Source organism: Manacus vitellinus, unplaced genomic scaffold, assembly GCF_001715985.3.
Source record: "Manacus vitellinus isolate BGI_N305 unplaced genomic scaffold, ASM171598v3 scaffold_14_pilon, whole genome shotgun sequence".
In the NCBI taxonomy this organism is placed as follows: domain Eukaryota; kingdom Metazoa; phylum Chordata; class Aves; order Passeriformes; family Pipridae; genus Manacus; species Manacus vitellinus.
In genome coordinates this window covers 10003859-10021457 of record NW_021939063.1, presented here as the reverse complement: position 1 = coordinate 10021457, position 17599 = coordinate 10003859, and the positions used below count along the sequence as shown (strand labels likewise).

Below are 17599 nucleotides of genomic sequence, written 5' to 3'. Positions count from 1 at the left end.
CAGTGTGTGGTGTGGTGTCCACCCATCATCACACGTGGAACTGAAGGACGTGTTCACACTGACAGAAAGAAACTATGAGACAAACCTAGAAACCTATTGAAAAAAAACCCAATACCAAAATGGCTCGACACACACATTACAGGTGCAAGCTTAAGCTGAACCAGTTGCAGTTTGTGACACATGTAGAGTTCACCCTTACACAGTTACACTCCTGTGACTTTCTCTATCAGCTCTGGAAGAGGTTGTTGTGCTTCATTGCACAACCACACTCTAGCATTGGCTATTGCTCTCAGATAGGTAAATCCTTGGGTTTCAGCAACAGCCAGGAGCAAGCTAACAAGTCACAGCAACTCTCTCCCTTCTCCTCCATCCTTCCCCTTTGTGTCTGCTCGCAGACAGGGACTCAATTTACCTCTCGTGGTGTTGCTGCAGCTCCAGGAAGAGCAGGTAGGGCAGGATGTGTTCATCACTAGAGCAGGTTGCCAAGGCAGGAGCTCAGGCTCACCACTGGCTGGACCAAGCTCACCACACTCACACTGCAGCTCCCCAACACCAGCACATGAGAGCAGCAACTACCTCCTACAGCAGAGTGTGAGGTTCTGCTATCAGGAACCTGTGTGATGGAGCCAGGAGGAGATGCAAATCTGGACTGCAATATCTTTTTGTCCATGGCAATGTGCCTCCCTCGGGTTACATCTCCAAACTGGACTGCTTCTCCTGCAGAACTGGAATTTGATACGTTGTCACAGGCAAAACAGCTGCTTGGCTTTCCCCAAAATAGCAAACTTTTGTAGACATACTGCTGTGGAACATCCACTGTGAGTACATCAACTCAGCAAATGCAGCCAAACAGCGGGCAGGACTGCTCAGGCTCTGCTGCTGCTCCTGGGGTATTCGAGCAGTGCCATTACGGTCCTATCAGCCACTAGATGTCCGTCTTGTCCCACCCAAATAAGCCTGGAAGAGCCATCAGGGAAAACTTGTGCATTCAAATAAATTACAGATCAAACTGTATATCTCTTAAAAGTTTCATCTACATAATCAAAAAACATCAAGCTAAACTGTTGGCAGTTTATCCAGCAGTCGATCCTTCGCTCACTGAAGTGCTTCAGCATTTGAGGAACTCCTGCTGTATTCCTGAACCCGGCACGGGGACACACCTCCTACCCAAGACATCAGCCCAATCACCCGCCTCCGAACAACATGACTGCTCTGCAGTAACTGTGAAAGTCCCTCAGCAGGGAAAAATACAGAAACAATTAAAGAGAAAGGTCATGTTCTGATCTTGTTTTTCTTCAAGGGGGAGAAAGCAAATCAAAGTCCAGTTCCCTCAGCTCCCCAAGCAAGGACAAGCAGACAGAAGCTGAGCAGGAGTGACAGAGAAAGCAGTTTCTAGCTTATGACCCTCGTGCTTCTCCATCACTACCAACAGTCCTTATTTCACCTCAAACACAAAGCAGCCCAAGGAGGTGTGTGCTATACATTCCTTTTTGCTCAGAGGGCACATGCAAGAGTAGGATCAAGCAACAGGTAAGTGGAAAGGTGTAAAAGGGGTTGCAAGCACTTCCCAGCAAGCACTGGAGAAGAGGTAGCTGCATGCATGTGCTAGGAATTTACTTGGCACATGGGCACACAGGCAGGGCCACCATCCCTTTTCCTCCCTGCCAACATGAGTTAGTGCTGGATACTCCTGGACCAAACTCTCCTGCAGCCACCCCCACCTACTTGAGTAGGAGGCACTTAAGGAGGCTGGTCAGGCACTTTAAAGTGTCAGTGATAGCCCAAAATTGCTCTTAGACAACCATTACACCTCGACCAGAGTCGAACAACATTGTTCAGGCACCCTCCTTTCCTCAAGAAGGTACACAAGTCTCATAGCACAGGCTTAAGGCACCTGCAGGCACTGAAGGAGGGGAAACAGAGAACAATACAGGAGAGAGCCACAGCTCAACACCAATCCAACAGCCTGAGCTGCCTTTGTAGGTTTCTATAAGATCAGACACTTATAAGGAGAAAAATGTCCAAGGTCAAGATAAAACCTAAGTCATCTGAATCTGAAGGCTTGGGCAGCCTGTCACCCACTGTGACATGCATGTGACAGATCCTAGAGGACACCTTGCCTTCCCCATTGCCAGCAGCCTGAGCCACAGCACCGACGTTCACTTGTGCCTCTACAAGAATGATCAGTGCATTCCTGCTATCAGATGCTGGGATCTGGCCCACCCTGTGTCAGTGCTGCCGAAACATGTCCTGCACTCCAGCTCTCTGTCCTTCAGAAACCTCTCCCACATTCAGAGCCTGGCTAAGGGCGCCTGTGACACAGAGGAAGGTAGTGATGTCAGGAAAGGGACAATTTAGGGTAAAACGAGGAGCACCCCTCTTCCCTTGACGAGGTCAAGTCACTCCCTTCTGTTACTCGCAGGAGAAAACAATGCACCTTTCCCGCAGTCAGCCTTCATCCCAGCGCTCCTCGCCCTCCCTGCAGGGAGCCAAGGTTACCCAGAGACATCCCTGTGCTGCTCCCAGCCCAGGCTGCTCCTGTGCACAGGCACTGCTGTTTGCTAGTCAGTCACGGTGAACATGCTGAACAGCTCCATCGCTCTTCTCACAAGGCTTTTCCTTCCCCACTGCCTGCCCACTCCTGATCAAAATTCAGTAGTACTGCAGCACCTGCCTGCACTACGTTTCTCCACGGAGCAGTCATCGATGTGTATCTGAGTCTGAAGGAGGAACAGCCACGGCATTGCAAAGGGAAACGAGATCAGCAAGGGTAAGAGACTGTCTTCTGACATCTGACAGTGTTTGAGCTGGCTGTCCTTAACCTCTCCCACGCTGGGCTGCAGGTACAGTGCAGAACTGCTTTGCAGAAAAGCCTCGGATACTCTGTGGCTATTATTTCATAGGGAAAAAGACTGAGTCCTACAGTGCTGGCAGTAATATAAAATCCTCAAAGAAAAGAATCCCTAATGACTAAGTCCATCCCTCTTCTTTCCCAGGAGACACAGACATTCCGCATTCTGCACCAAAGGGAAGCAACGCAAAGGCACAGCAGTGTGTTGAGAGCTCTGAGAACCCAACACAGAAAGAGGCACTGAGCTGTTTCACAGCTAAGAGAGAGTGAGGGCTTGAAACAGCAAGAACCAAAAGGCCAGATCTGCAGTCAAACCTCCCCAAGGTCTTGCACTTTACACCTGTTTGTTCTGGGATTTTTTGCTGCTGTTCTGCCTGTCAGGCAGTAAAGAGACCCTTAGAGAAGCGTGAGTCAGGACTGCTGAAATGATCCATTTACAAGTCACAGCTACCATACAGACAGATTAATTAAGATACAGTGTATGACTCAGTTCCACCTTATACTCTCAGGAATGTCCTGATCCTTTAAATCCCACGCATGCACATATATTCAGACACAGGCACACACACAGTCCTCCCCAGTGGCTGAAGGTAAATCTGCTCCTACGTTCATGCAGTATAAATGCCTGATGCTTGGGCACACCAACCCTGCACTGAGATACCTCACATGTAACAGACTAAGCAACCAGCAAGGACAGGTCAGAAGACACCCAAGATCTCTGGTTTCAGCAGGACACACCACTGCAATGGCCATAAACCACAGTTTAGCAACAGGGGAGTCCTGGACAGAGTCTATGGTGATTTCATGGGCAGGCTGGGCACGCTCCTGACATAAGGTGTGCATGGAAAATCCCAGACCAGGAAGCAACTCTGTGAAATAGGGGCAGATAAATATGTATTCCTGGCTGCAGAATTCAACTGACTCACTGGATCTGACTTTTCCTGAAGTGCCTTGTTTTGAGCCTCTCCCATTGCCCCAACAGCACAGTCCCAACCACCCTGCTTCATATCACATGGTACCTTCAGAGCATCTTTCGTTCTCAGCAGGCTAAAACACCAAAGAGAAGTTTATGACAGCATGGGAAATTTGGCACGGTTCAAGACCCGTTCTCAAACCAATTCAACCACTCTGCCCCCAAACCTCACCTCTCTGCCAGACCTCGTTTAGTCAAGCCCGAAATGACAATGGGATCAAAAGGTTCCTCCGTCCCAGAGATGGTTATTCCCAAGGGGCCACCGTACCGCTTCAGCTCCACTGTGTAGATAATGGCACCAGTTGTCTCCTGCTCATCTGAAAGAGAAAACAGGAATGCTGAACTTTTTTAGTCTCCCATATGAAAGCAGTCATAGCAAAGACTTGCAGCATCTAGAAGCAAAAGCTGGAAGTCTTCAGCCATGCTCATACCAAATAGGATTTTAACCTTCCAGACACCATTTAAGGGCAGAATAACAAAAATAGACTATAATCAATTGGAAAGCGGTGACCGGGCAGCAGCAGTCCTTATCTTTGTTAGTTTGCGCTACCTATTGGGAATGTCATTACAGTGGACTGGCACCATTTTGCATCAGGATTTCTGTACCAGAGTTATCTTCATCCTTCCTAATCTTCAATTTGACCAGGTCTTCACACTGCCTTAAAATCTGCACAGCATCCTCCATTGAGCAATTGTCGAGTCGGATGTTATCAATGGCTAACAGCTTGTCTCCCGGCTCCAAGGTGCCAGTTCTACATGGAGAGGAAAAGAAAACTAAAAGTACATTTGTATTTGCCTTTCAGATCCCACAACACATTCAGTTCTGCAGTGGAAATTACAATATTAACTTTTTACTGTCCTTGATCTTTTCTGGGAAACAACCATGAACTGAGTCTGGGACAACTGTAATTTAAAGAGAGGAAGTTTGTGTAAACCATGTATCAACACAGAACCAGGCAGGAAGATTAGACATACATTTTGGGTAACCTACAGCACTGAAAATGCCTGTTGTTTAACTGACAGATATTCTACCTCTTATGGAAACTCCTGTGTGAGCACTCAGAAATGAGCCCTGCACTGCACTAAATCCCCCTGAAAGCCTTGCTATGAGGTGTTGGGATCAGAGGTGAAGTCAATAAATGCTGAGTTATTTGCACAGTTCTCCACCAGTGCCCATAATTCACTCACTCTGTTCACCCGAGCAGGAGCTGAGACATGGCAAACTACCTGATGAGCCATAGCACCTCATGGGATATATGAAGCCCTTTACCACATGCTCTTAAATGCTAAAAATCCATCTCCTAGAGAATCAGCAGACATCTGAACCAGTGCCCTGGCCACCTTCTCTATTAGCTCAACTCCACTTGCTTCAGTACAGACAGTTTTACTGCAAACCCTATTGTGGTCTAAAACAAACCTCTAGGGTTGAGATTTCCTTGGATGCTGGCAAAATCCAGACCCAAATGCTACTGCTTGGGCTTCATTCTACTTCTCTGGTAGACATTCTACCTATCATGGATGGACATTTTGCAGTGGGTTTGACAGACGGGAAATTCTGCACTCACCTGTGTGCGACGCTCCCCTTCTTGATGTCAGAGATGATCAGAGGATCCCCAGGCTTTCTGCTTGCAGCTGCAAGAGAGAAACATGGCCACAAAGCTTGGCATAGAGTCTGCTGTCCAAGACGAGGATGGTTAAGGGGGACAAAGAGACGTAAGGAGAGGGGATTTATATCCCCTTCACAAAACAATGCTTCACACTTAAACTCTGGAAATCACACACACAAAAAAAAAGTATTAAATCCCTGCAAAAGTTGTTTGGTTGCCCTTTGCCCATGTTATTTTTCTTTGCACTCCTCCTGAAGGGAGGACATGGGGTGTCCAGCAGCAAGAGGTGGCACTGCCCAATTCCAGCACTGTCAAACAGTTAGTCACCTACACCTCGGACACAAGGCAAGTGAGCCAGTGGCTGTGGCAGCAGTCAGACATTAGCACTGCTGCCTAGAGAGCATCCAGTACAGCCTTGTGCTTAATTACAAGCATTTCTGTGTTCTTGAAGTGGGCTGGGACATTCCAGGTTGAAAATAAACCAGGAAAAATTAGACAAAGCACTGTTTTCCAGCTGGTTCAGCTCCCCAAGCCACTTTATCATACAACCGGATGAATCAGGGCTGGTCTGTGCTGGAGCTGGAGGGGGTGGTTTCCAACTCTTCTCTCCTACCCGACCCTGATAACTTTTTCAGCCCACGAGAGATGTGAGTATGCATCTCTGGGAGCATTTGCATTTTCAAATTTGCCTGCAAGACCTGCTGCTCTCCCGAGAAACCCAAGAGAGATTTATGACTCGAACCCCTCCTGACCTCTGTCATCCACACACCAAACATATGCCAAGAGCATCCTTTCCACCCCGCATCACTCCCTCCTGCCTTGCTATGGGAATTGCATTGCCTCATTTAAAGCTGACAGAGCTTCTCAGCTTCTCACAAAAACTGTGTGGGAAGGAAGAAACTCACAGCATCTGAACATATCAGGTGCAGGTCAGAGATTAAAATATCTGTGAGGCACGTGGCACCAACTACACGGAGATCCACCTGCCTGAACAGCAGTTAGAGAGCACCCAGAAAGTCAGACATAATACGTACTTACCATCCTCTCTGCTCTAGATTTTTCTGTTGTTTACATTCACTTATGAGATTTAAAAACACGTGCGCTAACCCAACACCTTTAAGGATACCCTGTCCCAGAAATAGCTAAACCTTCTGTACTGAACAGAGCAAAAAGACAGCCAGTCTTAGATGTGGCAGGGCTGAGTATCAAAGTGAGGTCAGACAGCAAAGAGCAGACCGTGACTGATTTTATAATAGTCCCAGCAATGCGACTGCTGAATGGTACAGAGCCTGGAGGAATTGTCTTCCTCATGTCTTACTGGATGTGGTGCCAGACAATTTTGGACAGGACACTCACGTTCAGCTTCCGGATGTGGATCAAAAAGAAGGGAATGAGTTGTGGAGATTCACTGAGGGCTTGTGCCTGTATTCAACCTGTCCACAGCATGGACCAGACTGCAGATAGAACCACACACGCTGGGCAGAGCTGAACAGTGGGAAGGAAGGACAGGGTGCAGAAATCCACTGGGAATGCTGACTGGGAAGACCACACACCATGGACTAACAGCACAGGAGATAGAGATGTGGCACCCTGATAATTACTGTTGCAATAACTACTGCTGTTCTCTTTTTCAGTATAGGAAATGTATTTGCTGCTGACAGAGGCGTACAGTGTGGTGGTCTGAGCAATGGTGAGGGGAGGCCCTGTGAGTACACCTTGAGACCTGGGTCAGGATGGCATTGCTGCATGTTTAATCACTCCCTAGCCTGGTTCTGTCAAAACCATCCAGGTTAGTAAAAATACTTTTCCCTGCAAGGTTTGTTTACTCATTTCAAAGCAGAGGCAGTGTGACAGAAAGGGGTTAGGGAGGATCTCCACAGTTCTGGTGGTAGACTGGGGATGGTCATCTCTAACCTGGCACAGCCACAGCTGGAACAACATGTCCAGACCATGAACACTCAAAAAGAGGGAGAAAAAGAATTAAAAAAAAAAAAAGACAGCAAGCAAGTATAGACAACAACATGACTCAAGCTCTGCAGAAACTGGAAGGCAGGAACACCTTCCACTAGACCAGGTTACTCAGAGCCCCATCAAAACTGTCCTTGAACACTTCCAGGCATGGGGCATCATCACATTGCATAATCTCCTACTGTAAAACGCAAAGACCATCAAAAGTGAAGGGTAAGTTAAAGAGACTTAATGAATAACCATTCTCTCAAAAGGTGTAAGATACAAAATTAAGATAATGAAATCTCACAGCACAAAACAGTCATTTCCTGTTCATTCTAAAAATTAGTAGCCATTAACTCCATTAATTCACCTTTAGCACTCCCAAGCCCTTCCTGGCACTCCAGCAGAGAACCCAGATGGGCTCTCTGTCCATCTGCTGGGATCAGGTTGCCCTGACCACTCCTGGGACCCACATTTTTAACCATCCTGGGCCACTCACACAGGTGACAATGTCCCTCTGTCTAAAGGTGAGAAAGCTGCAATTTCACTGAAGTGGTGGCTCAGTCCAGGCCAGAGCCATTACATACACATATCCTTGGTGAGATTTTGGATAAACCATTTTCAATTTGCCTGCAATTAAAAAAACACCACTTAATCTACATTACAATTTTATTAGGGCTATGGTCTTTGGCATTAAGACACTTGCACAGAAGAGTAAAGCCTCTTTATCCATTCATTTCTGCTGTTAATGTGGTTATTTCCCTTCAAAGGACATTGCCTTGGTAACTCTGCTGCAGGAAGACATGGTTTGGACACCCAACCTTGCCTCTGGGTCTTGCTTTCCAGTATGTGAAATGGACACGGCAGCAAAGAAAGTCAAGGGAAGAGATGGATCGAGGCACAAATGCAGGAGCTGATGTGCAGAAACCCATGCATGCTCTCAGCAGGCATTTTGGTTGTGGCCTCCACTCGCCAGGGCAAACCACTTCAGGTGGAAACAGCCTCTTTTTCAGATACATTTGTATTTTTGGTGGGTTTACCAGTACAAAAGATAAGTTTAAAACTGCTCTGGTGGCCCAGAGAAAGCTCCATAAATCAACAGCTGTTGAAGGTAGAAGCATGCATTGGGGGAGAAACTCAAAACGAAAACACTGCTTGGCAGTGGTGACAGGACAGTGATAAAAAGGTGAACTGATCAATACTGTTATTTACTTTTTATAAATTGCTTTCAGTCTCTCGCCACCTCTGCTGGGATTCTGGCTCGCTCGGTGTTTACGCTGTGATGGATGATGAGGCCAGGAACACATGTCCGGTTTGTGTTTTTAATAGAATGCATAATGACTTGTATTGGTAAATTATTCCCTACAAGGAGCTTGAGCACATATTTCACAGGCATCAACCCGTTATAAATGCCCTTCGTTATTGACTAAGCCAAAGCAACACTCTGCCAGTGTGTAATTAAAGAAATTGCAATACTGCTGTAAGAAGCTTTCAAATGAGAAAGTGTTCTTAAATTGGAAATAACAAACAAAATCAGAAACCAAATAATCTCAGGATAGCTAAGGAACGAAAAGAGGAAAAAAAACAAATCAGAATTGATTACAAAAAGCAGCAGTGAAAATCAAATTCTCAGTACCAAACTTTTTCCTCTACCATTCATTAAGTTTAGCAGCAGGTGTATAAATTATCAGTGCCTCCAGCAGGATATCTGCACCATCACAGATCTACTTCCTTTCCCAATCTCCAGGTGGCAAAACCAGATCAGAATACCCCACTTGGATAAAAGCACCAGAGTGAATCACCTGCAAATCTCAGCTGAAGCTGCTGTGTGAGCGAGGGGTAGGACAGGAGGTGCCAGGCTCACTGCCTCTTGCAGACACGCTCTGCCAGGTTGGTGGCAGGGCACAGGCTAATCCAGCACCAGCAAAACTAGATTTGCTCAGCTCACAAATCCATCTTCTCACTAGGACAGTGATTACACTGCTTAAGCGACTTAATCGAAGTTATCTATCTACCCAAATTCCAGTTTTATCACCTGCAAGCGGATATACTGCCTCCTCCTTATCTGCAGTACTTCACACCAAGGGCACAGGAATTGATTTGTTAAGATATAGAAAGGCAATTTGATAAACATGCTATATAAAGCATTAATGCATATCTAAAACGAATAGTAATTTCAGTATCTCTTTAAACAGCAACATCAACACACCTGTACCCTATGGTGAATGTCACAACTAGCCCTTGGAGAAGATATTTGAGACAGGAAAAAAAAAATACCCTCTCAACACAAAAAGCAATCAACTATCATTTTCCAGCAGCTAATAACAAATCCATATCTTATTTTAAGAGGTTAGGTATTGAACGAAAAAGAATACATGACTATTAGCTTCTCGCTGTTGGAGATTTTAATTTGTAAGAGATTTACAGAAAACCTACAAAGGCATAACAGCATCATTAGAACTAAATTCAGCCAGCAAGATGAGAGCATTTGAAGCATGCATTCTGCAAATGGAGATGGTAGTTCAGGCTAACAGGAGTCAAATCTTCACATCCCTGTGTCAAACTCTCAGTTTGCACATCTTTGCAACCTCACCATTCCGAGCCTCAGAGGTCCCTGCAAACAAGTGAGTTTCAGAGTCTGCACAGCTCCCAAAGCAAAAAGGAGCACACTTTGCTCTTCAGTCAGAGCAGCTGTTTTATAGAAAATTGCCCTTCTCCCTGGGACAGAGGCCGAGACACTGGAGTTTGGAGAAAACGAGAGCAGTTTAGCTGAACTCGTGTCCCTTCACCCCTGGACGAAGCACTTGGAGCAGTGCACACGGAGCAATTTCAGTGTTTTCATTTAGCACATGTAGGAGACTGAAATGAGGCTTGAGGGCACTGAGGTCCCACAGAAATACAGAGCAGAGTCAGTGAGAGACTCACCCTTTGGATTTTCTATTCATCCTTTGGGGAATGGAAGGGGAAACAGTGCTATTTGTATGTATTTCCATCACACACCTTGACTTGCTGCATTCCTTTGCCACACTGTGAGCAGGAGGAAGAAAACCATTTGTGCTCACAGACCACAACTGGGGACTCACCCAGCCTGAGCCTTCTCTTTCTGGAAAACCCTGAGACCTCTGAGAAGATTAAATGCCCTCAGCAAACATCTGCCCCTACCAGGAGCAAGAGCAGCCCCTCTTTGTATATTCATCCCAGAACCAGCAGTCTGCCCTCCTCATACACAAACCTCCTGGGTTTTCAGCCCTTTTATGAGCATTTCCAGCAGATTTATGGTTTCTCCTGCAGTCAGCTCCATTACATGAATTCTTCCAACACATCCATCACGAATCCTGCTCTCTCCCCCTTTACTTAGTCCATCTCTGAATTAGCTCTGAGAGCCACAGCACAGCAAGAATTTGATCACATTTATTTCTGTAGTGCTCCTCTGATGAGGTCGTAACACTTTCTGCCCGTGTAAGAAGGCAGAGGCAAACCTTCCCAGGCAGAGGAATTAACTACAGATGAGCCAGCCGAAGCCCAGAGGTAAAACTCAAGGAAAGCAACTCATCTTACAGCTGCAGCACAGCCAGACCACAAAGGTTATGAATAAACCCAATTCCGTGGCCACAACAGTGCAGAAGGTCTTTTACTGACCCCTCCACCTTGTCATCTACCTCAGCTGCCCCAGTTTTATCGAGTAGGGAACAGGAATCCAATGTAAGAGGCCAGTAAACCAAGTCCCCTACTTTAAAGCAGTTGTAATATACTTTTCCATACCAGAAGGAAAGATGTAAAAACTGTTTCTAGATCTATACAAGCATTCAAATCAGCAGAACCGGGAGGAAAGGAACTGAGCAAAACAGAGAAGAGTTATTTTTACCTCTTTTCTTTTGCTGCTTGCATCACACTCCTGTATGCACCCCATGTCTCTGCAGGAGGTACTTAGCATAAGGCTGCTTGCTTTGGTTCTAATATTTGAAATCAGTATATTTATCTGCCTGGTCAGAGGCAGAGTGACAAAATGATGATCTGATTTGCTAAGAGTCATGTGGACATAGGTTTATACAGACTAATGTATGAAAACAGAATTAGGATTCAGCTAGCATTTCATCCTTGCCACTGCATTTTCTGGGTGCCTGTCTTTTGCTCCATTTGTAAATATAATTTTGGCTTTGACTCAGCAAAGGACTGAAATGTATTTTAAGTTTCTGTGTATGCATTACTTGAACAATGTCCTGCAAACATGTTCAAAAATCAGAAAGATCAAATCTTTTATAGTGTCAAAAAACTGCTTTGTAGTTGGATAATGAGCATCTATTTAAAACCCAGGGGTCAGTTTCTTGTTATTACTGGTGATTTCAAAAAAATATGTGAAATCAATTTTTTAAACAAATTTCAAATGAAAACCTTTCCAACATAAAAATATGTTTGAAGTGTAAATGCACATCTGAAGCAGATCCCATTAAAGTGAGACTTCACAAATAAAATCTAATTCTTCCGAGCAACTCCCAGATGAATTTAGTTCTCCAGCCCCAGACACAAACTAAATTTTGACACTTGAAAGGAGTAAAATCCTGGCCTTGCACAAGCCAGAAGTTTTTTGCTACCAGACCCATTGTCCTAGGTTGCTACCCAAGATCAGAATGCCAAGGCAGTGGGCAGGGCAGCAGGTTGGAACCCAGCACAGGCTGCACTGTTCCCTGCTCCCCTGCCAGTGAAATGCCACTATGGACACCCTACTGCCTTCAGAAAGCACTTTGATGTCTTCAGACAGTAATTGCTACCAAGCCAAATGTTAAATACTGTGCTGTTATTTCTCAGGACTGTCCTCACGGTACAAATAGGGGAAGCAGAGAAGAGGGAGAAGAAATATTACAGGCTGCAAAGCCATCATCTTGTTGATGTTCAAGTCACTCCTGAGAATCGTCCCACTTAGACCAGAACACCTCCAATTAACTTGGTAACTAATACTGTAAATGTCAAGAGGTAATTACAAATAGCTTATCTATTTTAATGAAATCTAGTTTTAAAGTGTCCCTTGTAACTCCATTCTCCAGACACAGCTGGGTCCATGCTCCTGAGGGTTTAGACACAAGATCCCATTACTGCAGTCTCACAAGCTGCTCTGTTTCAGATGGGAGGTGGTGGCAGTCCTGGTCATGGCAAATTTGAGATTATTCAACTTTGTTTACCCTGAACAGTGAAAGAGGGATGAAAGACTTGAGACCTGCTTGGATTTGCCATGAAGCAAAAATTCACTGATGCCAGGCATAATAAGACCCTAAGATGGCTAGAAATTTGGGATGGATATGCCTATATCATCCCCCTACAGCATCCTCTCCAAAGAGGCCAAAATGTCTTTAAATGAAAAACTCAGAGGAGAAACAAAGATAATTAATCAAGAGTGAGAAGAGAGAAAAGAAAGAAAAATGTTTGTCACGTTCTCTCAGTGCACACCAAATCCTGGCACACGGATCCCCTCCTCTGTGGCTGGAGTTACTCAGTGCAACAATTCCTGGCAAACTCTGCCCAGCTCCCTCCTGTCCTTAAAGTGCCTTCCTCCCCCCTGTAAGGCACATCATCCTCTTCATGCTCCTTTTCCCCCTCCTCTTGGTAGTTTCCCCTCTCCACCCTTCAAGCTGTGGGTTCACCTCTCACTTGCTCTCCTCCTCCACCTCTCCCTGTAAAGGTCCCACCATATCTAGGCAATTCTTTTTTTAAAAGAATGTAATACAACTGTGAGCAAGGAAATAAAAATAATATTACTAATAATATAGTATTAGTCTGCAACACAGATCAGTTGATCCATTGAAAAACATCCTTTGCCCCAACCCTTCAGGCAGCTACTTTTCTGTGCAGCCACCAGCTCATGGAGGCAGGAACCACACATCTGATTCAGTTTGGGATAAACCACGAGCACTGAGAGGGCTATGGAAACCCCACATAATCTTCTCTCTCTCCATTGGGGCCCTCTGATGTACCAGGGTGGAAAGCAGCAGCTCTTGCAGCTGCTAGTGCAAGACTGAGCAATACTTACAGCTGATTGTAATTCCAAGCTCTACACCTCTTTTCTTGGGCAATTTAACATGGAAAGTACCGCTGCTGGGTATGACAGACTCTATAAAACCAAAAACAGACAAGAAAAGAAAAAAGGAGAAAAAAGAGAGTTTTCAGTTGCATGGATGGCTTCTTCAGAACCAAGAAAACACACCCACAAAGCTCTGCTCTGTTGGTTCAAATAAGGTTATCTGAGGCCCTGTGGACTTAAGGTTGAAATTTGGATTCTCATGAAAAATACATGCTCTGAACATCAAGTGAAGTGCTCACATCATGATGTATTTCGAGATTGAAGCATCTCTGTCAACATAAAAGGAAAAAAATTTATAACTTTTTTTTTTTAAATACAAAGCTGCACTTTGCCCCCAGCCATTAGCTTTGGCTCCCCTCTGGCTTCAAGGCCATAAATTAATATAAATATTACTCATATTAATGGGCTAATATTTGAAGTGCAGGTGTCCTCTTCATTTGCTCCTTAGGTTTATCTCAGCCAAGTGGTGAGGACAAAACATTTATGAAAGGATCAGAAAAAAAAACCCTCCATCCTGGTGCACATCAGAGAACAAGAAGAAATGGAAAAGGTCATCACAGGGCTTCTCACTCTTCCCTCTGAGCTCTAGCAGAAACCTCACATATTTGTGTGAATACAGTCCCTCCTACAGGTCAGCAAAGGCACTGGAAGAGTCCTGCTGGTAGTGATGAGCAGCAATTCCTTTGGCAACACACCTGCAACGTCGAACTCGATCTCGAGCACCACTTTGTTCGTGAGCGCGGCGTCGCGCAGGAGCTGGTTGGCCTCCTCCATGGTCCCGTCCTCAGTCGCGATGCCGTTGATAGAAAGGACTCTGTCTCCTACCTGTAGCAGCCCACACCTGCAGTTCACAGCAGGAAAAGAGGGAATGGGAACAAGGAGGCAAGGAAAAAGAGGAAAGGAGGAGAAAAACAACCCCACAACCAGCCATGAGTTACTTTTGCCAGGCCAATCTGTTATGAGACACACAAAGTAGTGACAAATCCTGCAGAAGTGGTCCCAAAGAGAAAATAACTCATTTTGCAAAGCCCATCCCAGCATCCCTGGAAGGGCACAAGGAAGCAAACCCTTGTGGTTTTCTAAAGTTCAGACACACTTTGGTCCTAAATAACCATTTCTGGTCACATTTCCTGCAACATCCAGGGGGGAAAAAGAAGTAACCCTCGTCTTCCTAAAAGTCAACACCACGGCTGAGAGATGAGAGTGATAAATGTAAAGGCATGTGCTCTCCTTCCCCATCCAATCGTACATGACTCTTCCCATGCCCCTGCACCCTCTGGAACACAAACAGCACTGAAAATTGTACAGATTCCTCTGCCTAATACATGGTGAATACTGAAGCTACAATCCAATAAACTCACCAAAATGTCTCAGCGAATTGGATAAGCATTTATCCCTTCTAATTGCATTTCTGGAAGCCAAATGTACATTGATACTGTTTAACTGCCTCCAAAGGCCAATATTATTCCAATGTGACGGCCTGACAATATAAGCACAACCAATCCTTTGAGGCTTTTGGTTTAGACCCACTTTCTCCAGAAACAGAGATCAGCAGGTTTTTTGCTTTGGAAGAAGAACGTGATGGCAAGGCTATGTTAGAGATGTACTGCTACAGCACGGTTTATCTCTCGGGACCCATCTTTATAAGCAATGGTTTTTTCACACATGAACCACTACATTCCTACGTTCACTATCCATACACACTCCTCTTTTTTTTTTTTAAATATACTGCAACACCAGCACAACAATCCTCGAGGTTATCTCCCACAGCTCACCTGAGCTGGCCTGTGGCTCTGCAAAATCAAGACTGCCATGTTCCCTGTGACTGGCCATGGGAAATTGCTCATCTTCTCATCTTCCTTCTCCTCTATCAGTTGTTTGCTACAACCACATCTTTTCAGACTTTCCAATCATCACCTATCTATAAGGCTGTTCACTCGAGCAGAGCTTGGGAAACCAAATCCACCATTAATGGAAACTACAGAGTGGTCTCCAAAATAGGTTGAGGTTTATGGCACCAAGTCTAAGGTTCACCTCAACATCTGGAGTTATTTTACCACAAAGGTTTTCCAGAAGATATCAATCGTCTTGTTTTGAGCCTTCTCCAGAGAACCTTTATTCCCCTCCTGTATAGTGATCAAACACATTCTTTGCCTTCCCCTTCCCTCCACCGATACCTCACAGAAGACAGCTTGTTTTTCACCAAACCTTCCAGTCACTCTTCGTCACTCACACCCAATTCAATTGTAAGAAAACACAGTACCACAGCTCCCAGGCACACAAAGAGAACATCAAAGGCAACGGACACTGACTGTATTATTCACCTCCAAACAACAGGATGTGTATGAAAGGCTGGGTTATCAAGAAAAAGTACGTACATCTGAATTCAAGAAAAATGAACAAGCACAACAGTTTGTGCCGGTGGCTCATCAAAAGTTGAGATATGAACAAGTTTGGAGAGAGCCTAGGGAGGTTATTTTACTGGTAGGAAGGTATTAAACTTGCAGTATATTTACGCTGCTGCCTGAGTTCATGGCATCCATGTAAAAATGACAGCTATTTTATGAGATGTAAATTCAGAATTGTTTGTTGAAGGAGACTCGGATTAGAACAGACAACTCAACGATGTATAAATGAATCCACCCTTGTGAATAAATTACATCAAGTTTAATTACAGTCCTTTACTGGACCTGTGGCTATGCAGCCATATAGATGCACTTAGAAATATCAGCTTATAAATATAAAGATGGCACAGAGTATAACAGAGATGACTCCTCTGCCACCCAGAGCTCTCTCACTATGGTCCAAATGTACCTTTTGCAAAGGAGGGATCAACAGCTGCATCACTCGGACATCACTGTCATCTCAAGGTCACACAAGGACACAATCCATTTTGGCACCACTGTTTCAGCCACAAGGGCTGGGAGCTCACAGGATACTTTTATACTGCATAAAAGCAAACCTTTGCCACTTTTCCCACCAGAGCTGCCTTCTCACAAAACAACCGTTTCTTGTGTTTCTTCACTCAAGGTAGATTTGCCTGGGTGTTTTACAGCCAACAGCTCTGTTAGGTCAGAAGCATTTTATTTCTTTTACTATTAGTCTCAGTCAATCACAGTTGATTAAGCCCTGGTCTTGCAGGTTTATAAAAGTTTGTGGAGTGAAGCCACAACCTTCTGGCTTCTTCTACAAGTGCAAGGAGTCCTGGCGTGCCTTATTAACCCTTCAGAATCATACTGGAGACACAGGTTTCCAGCTGTCATGTGCCCTTGCACTGGGAGCAGAGCCTGGGGAACCAAGGGTCGTGCAGAGCTCTCCTTAGCTCTACAAGAATCTTCGGACAATTTTCCCAAAGAGAAGGCATCTGTCTCAGAGGTGCTCAGTCTGACATCAGAGCTTACAAAGCGCTTTGAGATTATGGGAGCAGAAGTGTTTTAAAATCAGAAAGAACAAGACTACAGGCATCTCCTGAAGTGAAAGGCAGCCCTATGGACGTGTTGGAGTCCATGATGGGAACGTCCCCCTGGAGTTGCAGAGATTTGCATTTGCCATGACTCATTTCTTGGGCTTAAAGACAGCAACAGAGCAGCGGAGGTGTCTCACTAGATACAGAGCAGCACATATTCAAGCCTTGGGCAGGATATGCACTGAAGAGCTCACTCAGCATCATCAGATTCTGCGTGATCACTCCAGCTGTGGGGGAGCAGCTGTGACCGTGGCCACAGTGCCGGCTGCAGAAACCGATCCATCGTGCCCTTACAATGCCCCGAGTTGGCCTGCACAGGTCAGATGTGCACATCTGTGTGTGTATCCACATCTGTGTCTGCACACTGGTGAGTGGATCTCCACCCCCACTGGATCAAAGCTTTGCTGACAGCTTCAGCCAGCTGCTAAACTTTGCTTTTGCAAACTACTCATACTCAAAAGCCAGAAACACAATGATCAAACAACTGTGTCTGAGCAGAGCTAGAAAACATGTAACTCAGCAGGAAGCATTGATTTTGGATACTAGGATGGAGAAGTCGGATACTCTCCCTCTGTTGCCAATGACAGCTGGGGGAGGAAGGACACAAAAGCTGTGTGCTTCAAGGCAGCCAAGAGGGATTGTCAGGCTTCTTCCCCTTCTACCTTCCTTGCTGATAACA

The 17599-nt window shown here is 45.3% G+C and overlaps 1 protein-coding gene across 5 annotated transcripts in view; it reads right to left on the bottom strand.

The window, feature by feature from the left end:
• The window catches only part of GRIP2 (glutamate receptor interacting protein 2), a 123998-nt gene that overhangs the window by 19104 nt on the left and 87295 nt on the right, over nt 1-17599 (bottom strand). For all 5 annotated transcript variants that reach the window (XR_001920122.3, XM_018068443.3, XM_018068442.3 and 2 more), the window contains exons 13-17: nt 14150-14295; nt 13404-13484; nt 5390-5456; nt 4431-4576; nt 3997-4141 (exon numbers count right to left, since the gene is read on the bottom strand). Coding sequence is in view for 4 of the 5 variants with exons in the window: in XM_018068443.3 (XP_017923932.1) it covers nt 3997-4141; nt 4431-4576; nt 5390-5456; nt 13404-13484; nt 14150-14295 (585 nt within the window). In the remaining variant the exon portion in view is untranslated. The remainder of the gene's footprint in view (nt 1-3996; nt 4142-4430; nt 4577-5389; nt 5457-13403; nt 13485-14149; nt 14296-17599) is intronic.